Source organism: Amia ocellicauda, chromosome 18 (genome assembly GCF_036373705.1).
Source record: "Amia ocellicauda isolate fAmiCal2 chromosome 18, fAmiCal2.hap1, whole genome shotgun sequence".
Taxonomy (NCBI): domain Eukaryota; kingdom Metazoa; phylum Chordata; class Actinopteri; order Amiiformes; family Amiidae; genus Amia; species Amia ocellicauda.
Window position 1 is genome coordinate 26963758 of NC_089867.1, and position 19290 is coordinate 26983047.

The following is a 19290-nucleotide window of genomic DNA, read 5'->3' on the forward strand; positions in this document are numbered from 1 at the left end:
CTCCGGGCTCATGTAGGAGGACGGCCCTGCTGCCAGCTGTCCATTCGGGTAAACCTGCCGATTGCTTCACACCTTGAACCCGGGAGCTCAATTCCGTGTCTCGAAGACGTAAAGAAAAGGGCAAAATCGGCTGCGGTTACCTAACGATTCTCGCCCCAGATTTAAGTAGTGACTATAAAAGGCGGTGTGGAAAAATATGGACTTAATTGTCCGTGGCAAAGATTCCTGAATCATTCCCAGAGATGTGAGCAGCTGGCACTTGTACACTTTATTTTAATACAAAGCAATAACAATTCAAGCACTAAAGACAAGAGAAGCCTGTTCTCAGCCTATACACATGCAAAACAAACCCTACAATAGCATCTTGGAGACCAGGACAGTCAACAGTGCAGCGCGGGTGTCTGTTCTCTCTGGGTCACACTTTCTGACCCGTATTCACCTGTACAATCCACAACCCCTCATTAACAGGGAAAGCAGTTAATTAACCACCACTGCAAGCTTGACTCTTGCCCATCTATGCTACACACTTCAGAAGCCAAGATCCACGAAGCACTCGTAACACAGAAAGCAAACCATTTATAGCGTGACTGAATTTATATTCTTAATTGGGTTTTCACATGCATGTACACAGCCTATCATCTCCAGGCTGACAGTTGGATTTATATTCCTGACATTGTTTCGTGGCCAGACTCATTTGTTCACCACAGCTGGCTTGATTCTAATCAGGAAGGACACAAACTTCCTAGCTGTGTTGTTTGTTTTAGTAATTACAAAGATTTCTGAGGCATCGGAATCCACAGATATCTCCACTCTGCAAAAATACACGCTAAGTGAAATCCTTTGCTGTTTATTACCTTTTTTAGAATATTGTAGCATGTTTCAGGTTTTGGTTCACAGCGCCTGAACACTTGATTGATGGAAAAATAAATTCTCCCAGGAAGCAACTGTGCCCCTGAGAAGGAAGCGAATTCAGACTGTGTTTAGAGCTGTTAACTCAATTAGCGGAGTATGATGTCTTATTTAGCTTCAGAACACATTTCAATGAAATCCCTTCCCTGCAGGTATTTAAAATGAAGACATACTACTACTACTAGTAATAATAATAATCATTCTTCTTTGCCTTCTTATTATTATTTGAATAAGAAAAACATACATTTTCCCCAATTTGGCATCGTCAATCAACCAATTCAGCCCGTCCTTGGGTTCTGATTTCAGACTGATGTCCACCTCAGTAACACAGAGCAAAGAGTCACACAAGATCCAAGGGACCTGGCATTACGAAATACGCTGCTCTGCAGGCAAGGAGACGGAGCGGAGAGGAGACGGAGAGGAGGAGACGGATCAGTTTTGACTGGTGCGCTGGAGCGGACACTCGGCACACTTGTGCAGCACAAACATCCCTGCTTCCCCACCTTGCTCAGTTTGCTGCTGCTGCCCAGGGATGGAAGTAATGCGTCGATTCTGCACATCTCAGTTGGACCAGAGTTCATGTTAGGCCGCCGTTAAAGACTTCACTGAGACCTACAGACCCGTTTCACGCAAAAGCACATCCCTGAAACGGGCCTTAGAGTTAGGACTGCAGTACTTTAGTGAATATTCAGAAGGTAAGCAAAACCATACAGGACAAACCTCCTTAAAAGTGTCAAATGCCAAACAATATCAATAAGATAACCCTTTAAATATCCCCAATATACTGACCTCAAGCTAATTAAATCAGATTATTCTTTACAGAATCATGAACTCTGTCTGTATTTGTACACATTGTTTCTGCGTATACCTGACAAACCATAACCATTGTTACTGAAAAGGTCAACACTTTTAGAGTTAAACAGTTTAATGATATTTGTTTCCAATACTACATCTGTTTCAGCAGAAAGTTTAAAAATGTGTATAAACATAGCCTGCGAAGGTTGTCAGCTCCCTTAATAAAGTAATAATGTGTTTATGTATGAGTGTTGCCTCGGGGGGGCAGCTCAAAATATCGTCAGCAGCGGAACATTGTTAACAACATTGTTAGTCTTACATCTGCAGCTTCGTACGTAAATACCTTGGCCTTGCACGGCTGAAATGTGATCCCGAGTGGAGAAATAAAACGGATTACACCTACAATAGGTAGAGGAAAACAATATAACGGCAGATTGTCTTAATTGTATGGGCCCAGTGGTCAGGACCGCAGTCTGCAATGATGGTTAAATATCTGCGCTGTGTTTCTGCCACTTTCCGTGCCGTTCACAGTGCAGCAGAGCTGTAATGGACGGGCTGCTAATTTTCAGGCTCTGTTGCCAACCCCTGTGTGCAGAACCACTCAAATCACCTTTAATAAACCATGACTGTTACAGTTTCCTGCACCGGTCCTTGGCACGCACAGCACTTTAACTCCATCCGAGGCCACAAACCCACTGCAATCCTGTTATTTTCAGTGTTATTTTCCTTGTTTGTTTCTGCCCAGTGAAGCTCGATCACTGCAGTGTCACACCTTCCTCACCCGAGAGAGATGCTATGGACAGTCATACATGTATGACGAGGGGTTGCTTCTCAGCTCGGAGGAATTTTAATCATGATTGTGTTTCTGTGATGGCAGGAATAAAAGAGGGGTGGACCACACTGAGTTTGCATCTTTGCACAATCCTACACAAAGCAGAAAATGGTAAACACAAATCTCTGAGCCTCTGGTGAGGTGGAGCTCCAAATCAGAATCACTATTTGGTTTTGAAACGGTAAAAGTGTCACCAGTTTCTCACCAACTTCCACAGTAAAACACTGAATGTCTGCTGCTGACAGGGCAGGGAGAGACACCCCCGACACCAGTCGAGTACGTGCCCAGCGTCCCGCCCTGTCATTCTGTGGCTCTCTTGCAGCTAAACTAATGAAGAAGTTTAATCTATCTGAAAGGTGTCCTCGTGGGCTTTTTATTTGTAATCACGCCATTAAACATTTCATACCATGGCTAATCATCAGAGGGAGCAGGAATCTGCAGCCTTGCTAATTAGTTGCTCATATATGCATCACTGTGCAAAAAAAAGTGACTAACACCAGAATGAAAGACCACCTGGGGTGAGCTTTGTGGGACTCCTGTCCTCCTCACACACAGCTGCAGGGACAAGCACATGCAGACACACAGACACACACATGCAGACACACACAAACATGGCCTTCTCAAACACGGAGCACCGATCACTTTCCATCCTGCAGGTATCTCTTTGGACTGTTTTTTTTTTTTTTATTTTGTACACCTGAGCAACAATTTACACCATCAGAAACATAATTCCATATTTTTAACAGAATCATTATTTTTAAGTCACTTAGCAGACACCTTTATATGGTTTTACAAACACTAAAACACAATGTACTGCATGAAGAGAATATCTCAAAGGTAAGAAAATCACTTCCCCACACGACATAACATTCAAGTAAAAAGATCAGAGTGCTCTACAGGTTCAGTCTAAACAGAGGCATCTTCTCAAATCAAAATGATCTAAAAGCTTATGAAAGCCTTTATTATGTCCACATAATAAGGTTTCAAGGCCTTTTTCCTGCATTATATCCCATATATCCACAACAGTTTACACTGATAAATTAGTACCAGTTGCTTCCTGTGGAGATTTTTTAAATACAATTGCCCATTTTTTCTTCCTGGCAATTAGCAGTGAAAGAGCCCAGTATATCATAATGAGTAAAACATGTAAAACCACTGAGAGTGTCAGATGGGAAATGCCTCGTGCCAACGTTATTAAGTAGAAATATTTTCTTTCTGAGTCAATTCTGTCAAGCTACTGTTCCCAGTCAAGTGAAGCTGAAATTAGAAACAGGATGAGACTCACGGGAGCTGGTGAGAAACACAAAACCAGTCTGTCTTAGCAGTCGCAAATACTAACTGCCACGTTTGAATCCCACCAAAAAGCTATAGGACTCGAAGTGAGAGATTTGGTGTGTCAGAAATGTGTGTTTCTTGGTCACCGTGACGTGAAAATTTAAGTTTACTGGATCGTATTTCGAGGTGCTTTAAGTTACAACTCTCTTAGTGTTTTCCTTCTACTAAGTCTGAGAAAGCTTTGAAAAAAACAACGAGAGAAGCATTGTAAAGACTTCAATGCTTGCAAAGCAACCTGGCCTACTTCCACAACAGAAAGCGACTAACTTAAAGCTCCCGTGTTGTGAGCCCGGGTTGTGTCAGGTCACAGGAACGAACGGTGCACCAGCGCAGATAGGGCTGCTGACAGTATTAATGCAACAAGGCTGGGGAACACATCACTCCAAACAATCCCAGTCCCTTGACCCTCATTAAGTGCACTGGGAAGGATGGCTCAGGGAAAGCGTAGCGGCATGTGTGAAGCACAGACACCCTCTGACATCTAACACTGAATGTATATAATCTGTATAGAAAGTGGTGGAAACGTCTTTGTAAAGAATAATCAAAGTTAGTTATTTTGTTGGACTTCCATTGCCTTTGGATTAGTGTTAACTCCCCACTAGCTGGAGAAAGTTCAGTGGTGCATCACAATATCCCCGTTGGGGATCATTCGTCTCCTTGCACTTTTTATTTTTATTGTTCACAGATTTCACCCTTCGTTTGTGTTAGGAGACTGATAGCATGCCTGCCTTTTTAACCACACTATCGCACTGCCGTGCCGCACACAGAAAGAGAGACAGACGGGTTTGTGAGTGGGGGGGTGCCGTTACTTGCGTGTGAGAGAAGCACGTCAGCAGAGATTTATTTTTTTGCGAATCATGAAATGCAGATTTGCACGTTGAATGTTCTTCCATGTAGATTTCATTGTGCAGTAATTTCTGAAAGAGCTGTGTTGTCAAAGCAAAGGTCTCCTACACTGCTGGGCTGCCCCCCCTCCACAGCACTCTCACTGTACAAATGCAAATGGAAAAAAAACAGAGGGCAAGAAAAGAGAGTCAAGTGGCAGCGCAAACACAAATGTGTTTTCTTTCAAATGTGTTTTCTTTCAAGTGTCCTGTAATTGTAAATCAAATGAGACAAATGCATCTCTGCTAATGAGCATTAAATGGCTGTTAATTATTCGATTGAATTGCTGTCACCTATCTAAGCGTGTCTAATTGATTTGCGGTGGAAAAGAAAAGGAAGGGGGAAGAGAAAACACAATTTGGCTCCATTGAAATGCCACACAAACGGCAGGGGGACGGATCGCAAAAGGAAAGGCAGAACGCCGGCTGAAAGTGGACCAGCGCCATTTTCTTGGAGGGCTAAGGATGGCAGGAATTCTCTCCCTCTCCCGCTCTCAGACCAACACATTCCTATCACTGTGGAATAACAATAACAAGATGAAGAAGGTATGTCCTGCACACAATTGAGAGATTTCCAGATTGATAAAGTATTAAACCTTTATCATCCATGCTTTCAGTAGCTGGAATCGACAGCTCATAAATAAAGGAAATACACATCATTGTACTGTTGTGTCTAGAGTCAGGCAGTGTAATTTTTTACATTTGTTCTGATGTTAGTTATTAACTGCATTATTGTAGTGACTCCCTCAATATACAAAACTCCAATGACTGTCTACTACTATGGGAAGTGTAGAATTGATAATGTCCAGTGATCGACCAAGTATACCCCTTCTGAGGCCAAACAAAGTGCTGGTTTGTGGGAACTGCTTTTCCTCCAGGAATCAGATATATGTATTACTTTCTTTCCTTTTACTGGGTAACCAACAACAGCACTTATGATTAACCCGTTTCACCTGCTGTCCCCCACGAGCGTCACCTGGAGAAGAGCACCCCCCCACCGCACCGCACCCTCAATAACCAGAACAATCACATAATGTGCTCCTATCCTGGCCCGTCTCATCAGATACAGGCTGTCTGAACACGGAGGAGAGATACGTGTGAGCAGCAAAATGGCTTTGACTGACATGCAGCGATCCAGTCTAAATACGATAAGATTCATTACTTTATAGACCCCCCCCATTCTATGCCTGCACTGCTAGCTAAGAGATTAAATGTTTTTTATTTTTTCTAAATAGCGGCCTAGTTGTAGAGACAGCTTTAATAACGTCTAACACACAAACACAGCCTTCTGCTATGCGTTTAATCCTGATGTAAAAAGTTGGCCAAAAACCGAACCCTCCAAAGAATTCAGACCAAGAGTAAAGACACAAAGAAAGCTAATTAGTTTTTACTTCTTCTGTTTTGGATGCGTGTTTGTTATTCCGATTGGTATTGTTGTTCGTCGCAGCACCATATGGCAAGTCAGCGACTGAGTAAATACATTTTTTTTCCCCTCTGTGGGGGAATTTGAAGGGAGCTAATACAGATTTACAGGGGCGAAAGATGTTCCTAATTAAATCCCTGACTCTTGTTGGATTAGAGCAGCAAATAAAAACCCACTTTTTTCTCCCTGAGCTCTTTGAAACACAAGCTTCAGTTTTTCAGTGCAAGTCATAGAAGAAGCTTGAAAGAGAAGAGAGGTATACAATCCTTCAGTAGTGCTGCAGTCTAGTATTGCAAAGCTGTTTTTTTTTGTTTTTTTAAACATACTTACAAGGTGAACAATTTGAGAAAATATCCACTGTCTGGCCACTACATTACAACCTGCAGAGCCTACTTGCTTCAGTGCCACAATAAGCTTTTGTTGCTAACAGGCTAATTATGTGACACAATGCTATCCCTGAAGCACAATACGGCTGCTACAGCACTGTGTTCCCAAAAACCTCGCCGACTTTGAAATCAAAATACCGTCGTATTCATTGGTGGCACAATGGCCCGGTCGCAGGCTTCTGAAGGACTGTGTTCACTGCCATGTTTGGGTCAAAAGCCCACAGAAGGTATCGGATATCTATTGAGAAAAGCAGAAAAAAGTGATTACAAACAAGAAGTAGCTTTTTGTCCAGTCTTGTGTATCGGCCGGCTAGCAGGCGTGAGGCGAACAGCTCAAACCCCGGCTGTGACGCACTTTGTGTTATGCACACATTGAGTGAATCTGGGCCTAAGTCTCGCTCGCTTGCCCAGTGAACAGATACATCTCTAAAGATATAGATCCATACTGTGACGCCAGTTACAAGTTGCGCAAAGCCACACATCCTGCAGATACCTTGACCAGAGCCTGAACCCCCACCCCCCCGCCTGGCCTATGTGCTGTAGACCCTGCCGGCTTTCCTCTGAAGCTGGTGAAGATGATGTACAACAAACGTCTCCTCTGCGCCGAGCACACCTGCAACACTGGGGATCCAGATGGTGCGCCCCCGAGAACAGAGAGGAGATGATTTGGGCTGATGAAATATTCATGCCTCGGCAGGGCTCAAGCTGGGGCTACCTGCCTTCAGATCGGCGATGAAGACGTCCGAATGAGACGCTCCACTGAGAGAGAGAACAAATGTCACCATCCCCAGTCTGGACAGTGAGACCATTTCCCGGTACAGCAGTGACCCGGTGGCACCAAACAGGATGAGTTTTTTTAATGTGGAACAAATTAAAGGAAAAAGAGGATTTCAATTGTCTTGTTTAATAACTTTGTGAGTGTTCCGTCTTCAGCGGGATTTTGGTTCGTTGCAATTCATTAATTAAATAAAAGTTATTCCTTTAAAATAACTTATTATATAATTCCTTTACTAACTAACATTTGTCTCGTTGAATTCCTTCAGCTCCAGGACATGTTGACACAAACACACAATCCATCATCTTAATACAAATACAACAGCGCTGACCTCGAGTACATCCAGTGTGGATGGATCGGAGATGGGTATTAAAGACTGGTCCAGCCGTTCAGAGGACCATGCAACGACTTTACTGACATTATTCAATCTGTACGGTTCGTTTTGTCCGATTCTATAGTTTTTTCTGAAATTAATGAATCAATAAAAACATTGTATTTGTATTGTATGGTTGTTAATTAAATGCAGTTGATCTCCTGTTCAGGACAGCCAATAGTTCTGCCCAACCGAACAGCTACAACGCGCTCAGCTGTCATCGGCCGCTCGGGTTATTTCAGAGAGCACCGACGGTCAGTGCGGTCAGAGCATTGTTTCGAGTCTCTCTGCTTCGGCTTCACACTTCAAGGACCAGCTTTAAAAGTCCTGTCAGAAGTTATTTATACAGCTAATGAGTGCGCAGCAGAAAAAGCTTTCACATTAATAGGTTCATTAGGAGTTTAATAAACAAAAACAGCTAAATTCCAAAGCAAAGGCAAACGTATCAAAAAACGAACAACCACCATAAACAAAAGCATCCAGAATGATTAGGGGTTTAGGAAAAACACATCTGAGCAGAAGTTCGGTTAATTTAAAGCAGTCCAATTGTGCCGAGACGATCTGGATGCACAAACCACCACCGTGAATCAGCGCTTCACACAAGCGGGAATGTAATCCTACCTAATGCCATTATCTGCAGGCTTTATAATCTTTCCCAACTTCAAAGTCTCTCTGGTTTAATCTGGGAGCGAAACGTTATTCTGAAGAGGAGCATCAGACCCCCCCGGGCACACAGCTCAGCTCAGAACATTACACTTTACACTTTGCTTTGTGTGTGTGAAGGGGGATGACAAACACAACACATACAACATGCCACAGGGGACAGGACTGGCCATGCATGACACAGGACTCAATCTGACAGAGAAAGGGGACCTTCCCTACAAGAGGTCAAGGCCCCGCATCCTCCCCTGCCAGCTGAAGGATGGGGTTTGAATACAGTGAAAAGTCCCTCCCCAATGAAATCGTATGTAATCAGCTGACAGGGAGAATATTAAAAGTAAAAAGTAGTTTAGCATGGCTCCTGTCTCATGTTAAATCTGTCACAGGACCGGCTCCAGTCAAACCCACAGCCAACAGACAGAGATCCTATGGACAAGACAACACTGAGCACAACACTCAGCACATATTAATAACAATAACCTGTGTAATCCTTCAGACTCATTAGGGAGTGACTGTATGGTTTACGGTTAAGCTAGGTACTGCTGGAGACTTATATTAGATCATCACAAGTGCAATGTTAATGTTACATCCATTCATATACTGTTGACCGTGTTGTGCTAACAAACGTGGAGCTCTGAGTTTAAAGGTTACGACTCTCAGTGCCGCAGCAAGAAACAGAAGAGCTCGCTGCTCGACAACTGCGGAAAACAATGACATTTTCAGTCATTTCTATGTAATAGTAAAAGAAAAGACGCACAAGAAATACCAGATGTGATTCCAGAAGTAGACTATGCCTTAAAGGGGCGGAGAAATGGAAAACACCTGGAGATGATGGAATCACAGCGGAGATCCTGAAAGAAGAGGAGAAGGAATGGAGAAAATTCTGGCAAAACTTTTCACAGTGTCGCATACCAAACACGTTAAACACGTTAGGGCAGAGCTTGGACAGCTTGGAGCTTGGGCTTGAGTCAGATGGACAGAAACGGTCAGGACCGGTCTGTGTTCACTGCTGTGGTAATTAATCTCGACTCACTGAAACTGGCCACTCACAGCTTCGGGCAAATCAAATCACTTGTAAACACATATCAAAACACGTTTCCTTCGACAATGTGAGATATAATACAACAGTTTCCAGACGAAGCTGTTTAGGTCTGCGTGATATTAGATTAACACATCAACACGGTCCCTTTATTTGCTGCAGATTGGATTTAGAACAAAAGAAGAGAAACGCAGATTCCTTTCCTTAGTTGGAATTTCACAAGTCTTTTCTCAATATGAATTTTAATGGCATTTCAAGCATGTCGCTGCCAACACCACACCCCCCCTCTGGTGACCTGAAGCAATTTGTATTCAACAATAAAGCATGTTTTGTCATCCCATTATCACGTCCCCTTTCTACCCAACCAAAATCCCGCTCCAGTGGCCAGTCTTATCGTCGACTGTCAGCTCTGTGCGGCGTCTCTGTGTGGGGTGACGGTCCACTCAGAACAGCATGCTTCACTGAGGGGAATCGGGGGGTCTGTATGACCAGCGCGTCGTGTGATTTTATCATTTAAACTAATACACTAATGGCGGTGCAATAGAACACACAAAACCCCGACTCCTCTGCAGCCGAGCTACACTCTTCCTCCTGTCCCTCTCTATGTATGAATTACTAAGAACAGACAGATGAACACATGGCAACTGGTGCAAACTGCAGGACCTTCTCCAGGTCCATAAGTAAAGGGCCTTTACCGTGTTCTTCCTTGTTTTTCCTTTCCAACCGCTCTCTGCTCCTCCTCCCCCAACAACATGGTGTGCAGGAACCAGGCAAATCCCGGGAGCCCGGTGAGTCAGGGGCCCCCCAGCAAAGCTTGTGAGGGAGGTAGTGCCATTCAGGGTGTACATTTTGTGTCTCTCCCAACATTGTGCCTCCACTGTTATATACCAATTCTACACCATTTTATACCATTACTGTACAATGTTTTGACAAGATCCTCTTGGGTCTACAGATGTTGCAACAATGGCATCCTGTTCTGTGGTCACACAGTAGGTCACACTGAAATGTTGTTATCTGGGTATCAGCGATGGTTGATGAGGGCGAGGTGTAACTCAGACTTGCAGACCCCTCTGAACTGTGCGCTGACACTGTGTAGACCAGGTGCAAACCACTGGGGTTGAGCACAGTCTTCTGGAGCTCAATATCTCAATACCATCGCCTAGTTTGGTTTGCTCGGGTCTAAAGGCTCTTTAGTTATGGAGGGGGGTACAAATGAAATCGGGGCTCTATACGAATTTGTGTGAGAAAAAAAAAAAGTTAACGCACTGGATATCGAAAGCAATTCATTTTTCTGTAGCTGGAAAGAAATCCAAAGCCTCTCTCTGAAACACTTATCTTTGATCTGTTCATCCCTGAAGGAATTGGCTACAACCCTGTCATTACATCCGCCCCCAACAAGCAATCAACTCAGAAATTAAAGAATAAATGGTGCCACTACTGCACACCAGCCAGCAAGTCACTTGGCTGTTTAACTGGAAAACAAACCCAACAATTTGCCAGTGTTGGCAGACCCTGGTGAACGACACAGGAGAACATAGTCACTCTGGTCAGACCAACTGTAGTCCCATCATGCCATGCGGCCGAGATTAATGTACAGGTAGAGATGTGTGGACGAGCCTCGTGGTGCACTAATTACAGCGTGGTGCTTCCCACTGTGGCGCGTCACGAGTAAAACATACTGCAGGTTCAACGATCGGTCAGATGCCGTCGACAGGAAACATTTTGGAGAAATCAGGAGGGATTTGTTTAGTGATTTAAAGCTGTAGGAGTGTACGGATGTATATCATGGCCTGGCCTGTGACCTGGTCTTATTTCTGAATGCTTAGGATCAGTGTTGGAGGTCTCCTGGTAGAGATTAATGGTAATTGCCATCTCCTGCTCATTTCTGAATGTTTTGTCAATGTCTAAAAATACAGAGGGAGAAAAACTGCAGATAGTCTAGCTTTGGAAATCATCAGTAAGGAGAAAATATCGGAGGTGGTCCTTTTGGGTCATTAGTCAAATTACAGATTCTTATTTCATTACACAAAATGACCACAACATACACAACTTAATAGCTCAATGTACAATGAATATATAATCATCTTTAATTGCGAAGTTCGAGAGTATGTCATGTGTCTCTCTAATGAATTCAACAGCCTGGTCAATTAATGTTCAAGTGCGTTTACTTTATGGCAAAAGAGCAGCGTATCCCAGTCTATATCCTGCATGTTTAGGAAAGCTCTGAGCTGGCAGGGTATAGGAATTTGTTGAGGCGTCATCAAGCCAAACACAGGGTTGATCAATTACTAACACTACCGTCCGGGCTGTGGGATTTTTAACAACAGGTAGATCTGTTCACAGTTTACAGTCAGGCATGAAAGCGCAGGATTGTGAATCCAATCAATACACGTGTGTGTGTTTCTCACGGGAAGGACAGAAACCGCAGAGTAAGACATTATCCAGGGTTCTCTGAGCAAGGTCAAGTCACCCGAGCCCGGTGAAGCCATAGCTGGAGAGAACGCAATGTCTCTCAACGTGTCCCCCATCAGCCCTGGAGTCTGAGACAGCACGATGTCTGGGCAGGAGTTAGTTCTGTAACTGTCCATCAGGTATGAGACTGTTTCTAAGGGTGTACAGCGTGTGGACAAGTGGAAAATTGGGCTTCAAGGCATTCAAGACAGAAAACAGGAGACACTTCTTCACACAGAGAGGCGTCACAATCTGAACAAACTCCCCAGCGATGTGGCTGAAGAGACAATTTGGGAACATTCAAAAACAGACTGGATAGGATCCTTGATCACTTAGTTATTAATGGACACCAAACGAGCACGATGGGGCGAATGGCCTCCTCTCTTTCATATGTTTCTTAAGTGTCTGATTGGTCATCTCCTGAATGCAGGTCATGTGAGCGTTTGATTTGGTGTTCTGCCTGCTGCCAGGTCCACAGACGTGGTCTGTAATTCGATTACTACACAGGCCGCAGATAACGGTCTGTCCGATTGTATATCTTACAGTTTGGAATAACATACAGATTGTTTATCTGACCAGGAGTGGTTAGGAGTGGAAACTAGATTCTGCTTTTAAATTTTACAACGAAACATTTCCTTTCAGCATTAGGGCAAAGGTTTACTAGTGAGGCCAGCGAAGAAAAGGACACGAGCAAAGAGGTCAGGCTCAGTGGCAGGCGCTCTGAAATTGCCATTGTGTTTGATGTGAGGTTCGTGCATATAATTAGTAAGCCTCCAGGGGGATTGTGGGATTGTTAATTAGCCCAATACACCTGTGCAAGAGTTTCCCAGGGGGAAACGGCACCAACAGAAGTTATTTTGGGGATCTCCGAGCAAGGTCACCTCTACCTTGTTTTTCTGAGGAGTCTAATAAAGCCACATTTAAGCATCAGCAAATTGTGGGCTCTCGCCGTGTCCCAGCTTCAGCACTTCATCTTCTGTGTTTCTAAATACATGATGAGGTCGTTCTGTAACTTTCTACCGAGTTAGGGGCTGTTTCTGAGGGAGTCCAGGGTCTGGTAAAGTGTCCGATTGGTCATCTTCAGAAACCAGGCGGAGGTCAAAGGTTGCATTTAAGTCGTTCTGTCTTTTTTCCCTGTTCTCACTGCTGGACTAATTCCTTGCATGCAGTGAAGAATGTGCCACCTGAGGCAAATATTTTATACATTTAAACATCTTACATCTTTTTAAATTAATGAAATATTTATATATCAAATATAATTTACCAGATTTATTTGGAAAACTATCAAAAGGGTGACACTGATCTCAGAACAGCTGGACTGTGTTCATTGTGTTGCACTTCAAAGTTGCTCAGTTTCAACAACAAATGCTGCTATAAATAATTGTAATCCTTGGCTGTAATGGCTCTCAAGCACAAATAAAGGTGACTACGGTTTCTTTTTTCTTTCTCTGGATGGAATCAAAGTTACAAGCTTTTTTTAACCCTTTTAGAGAGGAGGATTACCAGCAGCCTTATTTTGATTGTGTTGTCATTTCTGATGTCTCTCCTTGCCTTGACAATGGTCTTCAGCCCGTCTTCCCTATTAAAACGCACAGCGGTTTGATTGTTTCCATTGTCTGAGCCTTTGAAAAACGGCTGTTCCCTGAGGCATTAAGAAAAACACTTTGCCTGCCTCATCCTATTCCTGTAGTTTCCTTATTTAGCTTCCTGCTCAATTGTTGATTCCGGATTTTCTCCTTTCATGCATCTCAAGACGCACGGCAACAAAACTGACAGCGTTCTCAGCACGTTGCGTGCAAAAAGCAATAATCAATTTTAAATCTCATTTATGCTTGTACAATTTATATCCTTCCAGAAACAGTGTGATAAGGTTCTTGGATCAATAAGCCAGTTTAACGGTGACGAGCGAGATGATCTGAATTACTTCCCCTCATTTGTTATCTTTCGGAGGCTCTTTTGTTCTTTATGAAAAGATTAATCTGTTGGAGATTCTCCTCTTCACGTTTGGAGAAACAACAGGTTTACTAGATTGTAGCACCGGACTTGAATCTAGTCTCGAATAGCAGGCGTGCAAGAATCCAGAACCCAGAAAGGTACTGACACCCAGAGGATCAACAGTATCGAGGCCTTGAGGACTGGAGTGAGACTTGAGAATTCATTTTAGAAGAGGTGAGCCAGAGAGTCTGAACAATCAATATCCTTCAGCGGCCAGACGAGCAGAATGGGTTCCTCTTGTAACCTTTAAGTTCATATGTTTTATCCCCCCCAATAGGACAACTAAAGGAAGTTGACTCCTGTAGCAGAACACCAGAATCCCACCCGGTCATGGCAAGGTCCACACCTACAGATCTCGCTGTGAGGAAGAGCACCAGACGTCTGGCCCTGAGAAATTATTCTCACAAGAAGCAGTTTCCCCGAACACTTTCCAAAGTGTATTTAAGTTTTACACGTAGCAAGATACTAGCGACATTTTCATAGTCAGTCCCCCCGCCCGCACACACCTTCCTCTCACCTGCTCCGAGTCTCTCTCCAGCTCAGGAGTCTTGGGCTGTCAGACAGCCTGATTGGCACGCATTGACTCTGCTCGTGATAGAAACCGTATTGTCAGAGTCTGACAGGCCGAGCTGGTCTAAACGGCTGCCTCCAGGGCCGTGCGTCTGTGTGCTCACACCCAGGTGTCAATTCACACAGATCTTTCATTATCTTCTACTCTGACAGATAATCACGCAAAATGAGAAAGACTGGGGGGAAGCGTCTCGAGAAATTCCCTCCTGTATCAAACGAAGGTGCGTTGTCTAATTGACAGGTAGTGATACTGGGGGAAAGGGTGGATTTTCAAAATGGAAAATCAGAATTAATTTAATTCCAAACCAATGGTATGCAACCCTAGTCCTTCAGGGCTGAACTCTTTCAATTAGCAACTCATTCAGACCTCGAATAAACAGGTGATTTGACTTTTCATCCTAATAATTCTTTCAAGGAAGTAATTCGGATCGAAGGTGGAATGAAACCCAGAAATCCCCTGGAGGTCTGGACGTGCCTGCCCCGGTCGTATTCTCACCGCCAGGAATCAGACGTTGCGCAGCGCAGACATTTTTTTAAAATAAAAATGTATTAGCAGTCGGAGGATCACGAGTTGGTTTGATTTGTGACACTGATTTTTATTGCTAAAACCGAGGAAATTACACACTGCAAAGGTAACTGTAATTGAGGTGCATTAATCCGACTGTGCCACAATTTTCTAGGCAATTAATGTGCTGAAATAGACTCATCATCAGGTATTCAGTCCAGGGCTCGACAGCGTTGCCTCAAAGCATAACAAAAATAAATACATTCAAGAAATTAAATCCAACCCGTAGACATTCTGGATAAACCAAACCAAATTTGACATTTTTATTAATATTTATTTTGTAGCAGACAAATCACATACAGATGAGATGCATCCCAGCCCTCAGTGCAGGTGTTTGCAAGGCTGTAGAGGCTAAAATTGGGATGTTCTGTGATACTAAAAGGATGTAATGAAGTGAACTTGGCGTGTGTCATAGCGGCTGCCCCGGGAACCCCAGCCACCGTGAGCCCTGAGGATGAGAGACGCGTAGGGACCCCTGGCCCGTGTCCACCATTGTGCTGAGCTGATGTATTTCGCACTTAAATGCCTCCTCGAACCACAGCGGAGGAAGCGTAGGACACACACACACACACACACACACACAGATCAAAGGCAGGCCTGAACTTCTCTTGATCTCCGCTTTAAAGCGCAGGGAGGCAGTCGTCCAGCGGAGAGGAGGACGCAGGCCTCACTCAAGGGGGGACGGCCCTGACTGGAAGCGCTGCCCCTCCCCTCCTCCACTCAGCGTAAAGCTCTCCGCAGTGCAGACCTCAGACAGAAGGGCCTTTATTGAGACAATCCATTCGAAACGACGGCATGCGAAATCATCCACTAACTTCACACGACTCTCGAACAATTCACAAACAACGCACAACAGCTTAGAATAGATCACTAAATATTGAGCAAACATTATTATTGCACAAAACCTTTTGCCACGAGTGAATCAGGAGAGAAGTGCGCTGTATTGGTGCCGAGTGACAGGGTCGAACATCGAGTATTTAAAGGCAGTAAGGCTGAGAAATTAAAGAGGTTAAAAAGTAGCGCACTTAATTATATTAGAGCAGGACTTGTGCGGGATATGGCATGTTGCCTCCACACTCATGGCATCTTAATTGTCCCTGGGTCTGAAGTGTAGGCCCAATCAATGAGCAGTTTGTTTTGCATCTTGTCCGCTATCCTGACAGCCAATGTTGACAAAAGGGCTCTGTGAGGACGACTTGAGAGTTTAATTAAAAAAAGACTTCAAGCACCACTTTGGATTATAGTGGATAACATGAAAGTCCTAACGCACACTGGGAATAATTTGAATCCCGAGCGCTTTGGAAAGCATCTTGGATGGGGATTGCTGCCGAGCTGTCAAAATAAAATTAATCCCGGGCAACATATGCTGTGTGGAAAATAAACAGGCTGCGTGAAAGTGGTGTTGTAATAATTATTCAATAACTCTGCTAATGCAGGGTAGCTTTTACACTGACAGGCACTATTACAGCACAAATTCGACTTCGACTCCGCAAAACGATTGGCTTTAACCGAAACCACTTGGTCCGCACTCTCTAAGCACTTTCTATGGTATCTGCGAGGGTGTTCGCTTACCGATGCAGGTGTCTCGGTGCTCCTCGAACCCGGCGCTGCAGATGCACTTCCCGATGGGCACCAGCCACTCCCCCTCGGCGCTGCAGTACATCTTGGGGGTGTCCCGCTCCTCGGCGTGGTCCACACACTCCCCCCGCACCTCCACCAGGGAGGACGAGTCGGCGCCTGTCACCACGTCCGTGAAGATGGCAAGGTTGCGCGCCATGGCTGAGCAGCGCTTGTAGTAGACCCTGACCGAAACGATGGCGATGCAGGCTCCGATGTCCTGCAGGGCCAGGTAGAAGCCCCTCTTGTTCAGGGGTCCCACGCCACGGACCTCAGTGTTGAGCTTGAGCCTCCGCACGCCCAGGTCCACCCCGGTGAAGCTCTCGTCGGCTGCGATGGTGTCGATCTTGGCGAACTTGCTCTCCCAGATGTTGGTGCCCACGTCGCGGTCTGTCTCGTAGTAGTAGAGGTTGAAGGTCTCCTTGCAGGTGCCCAAGACCCCCGGCATGCTGTTGCAGTCGCGCAGCGTGAACTTGATCTCGATGTAGATACGCCGGGCGCCGTCACGCTGGATCCAGTTGGTGCGCAGCCAGTTGTTCTGGTTGGGGCTCATGACGTTGCACACTTGGTAGGTGTGGATGGGGCTGAAGTATTCGTCCATTTCATTGATGGCATCCCACTGAGGGGTCGGGGGACAAAATGACAAAAACAGCATTGTAGTTACAGAAATCTCTCTTTACTTACAGCGTACAGTTAGTTTCTCTGGCTGTCATTGTCAGGTGTGGTCAATTCACTCTGCAATCAAACTGATCCGACGGCACACACTTATAAACTGGAGGTGCTTAAGGACAAATACATGATGTGTGGCTGTCGGCTGTTTCATAAGTATAAGGTTATAAGGTAATCTTTTGAAGGTTATGGTGTGAACCGTTTCATTGTTGTTAACCAAGCATTGCTATCATTGTTGTCCATCTTCACTGCCTAGTAAATCAATCAGTCTGTAAATCAACATCTTACCTTTTAAACACACACTCTTTCCCATCTCCCTTTAGCACACTTACAGAAATAAGTAAACGAGGTTATGAACTTGTCAGAGATGAAAGACAACATCTGCACTTTCAATTGAATTCATACAGTGTTAGTTAGTTAGTTTGAGATTTGCCTCGTGTCTTTGGTTTTGGTTATTACTGCTATAGATGCCGAGGGCAGCCGGTCTGATCTGTGGTCTGAAAGGAATTTCAGACTCAGACAGATTAAAAGACATTCAAGAGGAAAGTGGCCATTGTGAGGAGATTCATTGGCCAGTTGCACACACAATTGTGTAATAAAACCTTGCCCTTCCAAACTAAAGTGATTCTCTTAAAAGTTCAATCCAGGCAGCATCAAAAATTAAACTGAAACCGTTCCGCCTGGCTCCTCTGATCGTTATACAATGTCAGTGCATCAAAACGGCGTCAACATTCTGTCATGCAAATGTAATAAATATTCATATCATGTATACAGATACATTTATCCATACGTACACACACATTAGAAATATAATCACGCATACATCACATTATATGGGCCGATGTCTGAGCTCTCTGGAATCTGACTGTTATTAATTCTCTGATCATTCTTTCTCTATCAACACATCAGTCGAAAGTGGGACTGCTCTTCAATCACAATTTGGTCATATAGTGCATATTGTTCCCAACTGTCAGCAGGTGGCTGTCACATGTTCTTCTTCAGATATACAGTCCAGTGGCAAAACAATGGTGTCCAATGTCTTCATTTACAATAAATACATGCACATCCCACCTGTGGCTCAAGAACCTGGTCATGAACTACACAAACTGCACAAAACCAAAAACCATGTATGCCTTGAACAACAAGAGGAGATCGATAAGCAAATACATGGATCAGAGATCAAGCAAACATATGTGACATCAATGAAGAGAGGGAAGATGTTAAACCTGGCAGTCTGTATCGCAAGAAGAGCAGATCAGAGATGGACAACAGAGAATGAACTCCAAGAGGTGAAGGTAGAAGACCACATAAAGCATGGGAAGACTGGACCAGTATAACCAGGAAAAAAGACGCTGGCCTTCATCTAGCAGTGGATCCACAGAGGTTGCTGATGATGATCATGTATACAATACACATCTACTGGGTTGGTATCTGGAACATAATCCAAAAAGTACATCTAAATATCAACTGTAATTCATAAAGCCAGGACTAGAAGACTGGAGAGGCTGTGAAACAACAAATGAATAAGACCTGAAGGTAATATTCTTATGGAACAGAGATCAGACAGGCATTGCATTGACAAAACGGGTCTCCAAACACAAAGGTCTGAAATCAGGAGAATTGCTCCGAATGCCATCTGACAGCAAGATAATCATGAAGCTGCAGTCCTTCCATCCAAGGAATGGCCTCCTCAAAGAAAAAACAATGAATCCCAGCAATCACCGCTGAAAGGTCTTGGAATAAGCATGGAGTTGTACAAGAGTTAAATCAGAAGAGTCTTAATGGTTTTGAGGGGAAGGGTTGGACTATTTTTCATACCAAGTTATACTGTGCATCCATTTGGTAATTTTAATAAAACTTTTTTCTATTGAACACAAAGTTTATTTCCCATAAGTATAAGAGCAGGAAATAGGCATTAGCACAGCAGTATAGACACACATAGGTAAACTGCAACATTAATAATGCTGTCCTACTTGAAACAGCAGCAGTTTTGGGGGATTAGTTTATCTCCC

At 44.1% G+C, this 19290-nt stretch overlaps 1 protein-coding gene across 1 annotated transcript in view; it reads right to left on the reverse strand.

The window, feature by feature from the left end:
- Window positions 1–19290, reverse strand: part of epha8 (eph receptor A8) — a 111184-nt gene that overhangs the window by 31438 nt on the left and 60456 nt on the right. The window contains exon 3 of the mRNA XM_066690892.1: window positions 16565–17228. Within this exon, the coding sequence (XP_066546989.1) occupies window positions 16565–17228 (664 nt within the window). The remainder of the gene's footprint in view (window positions 1–16564; window positions 17229–19290) is intronic.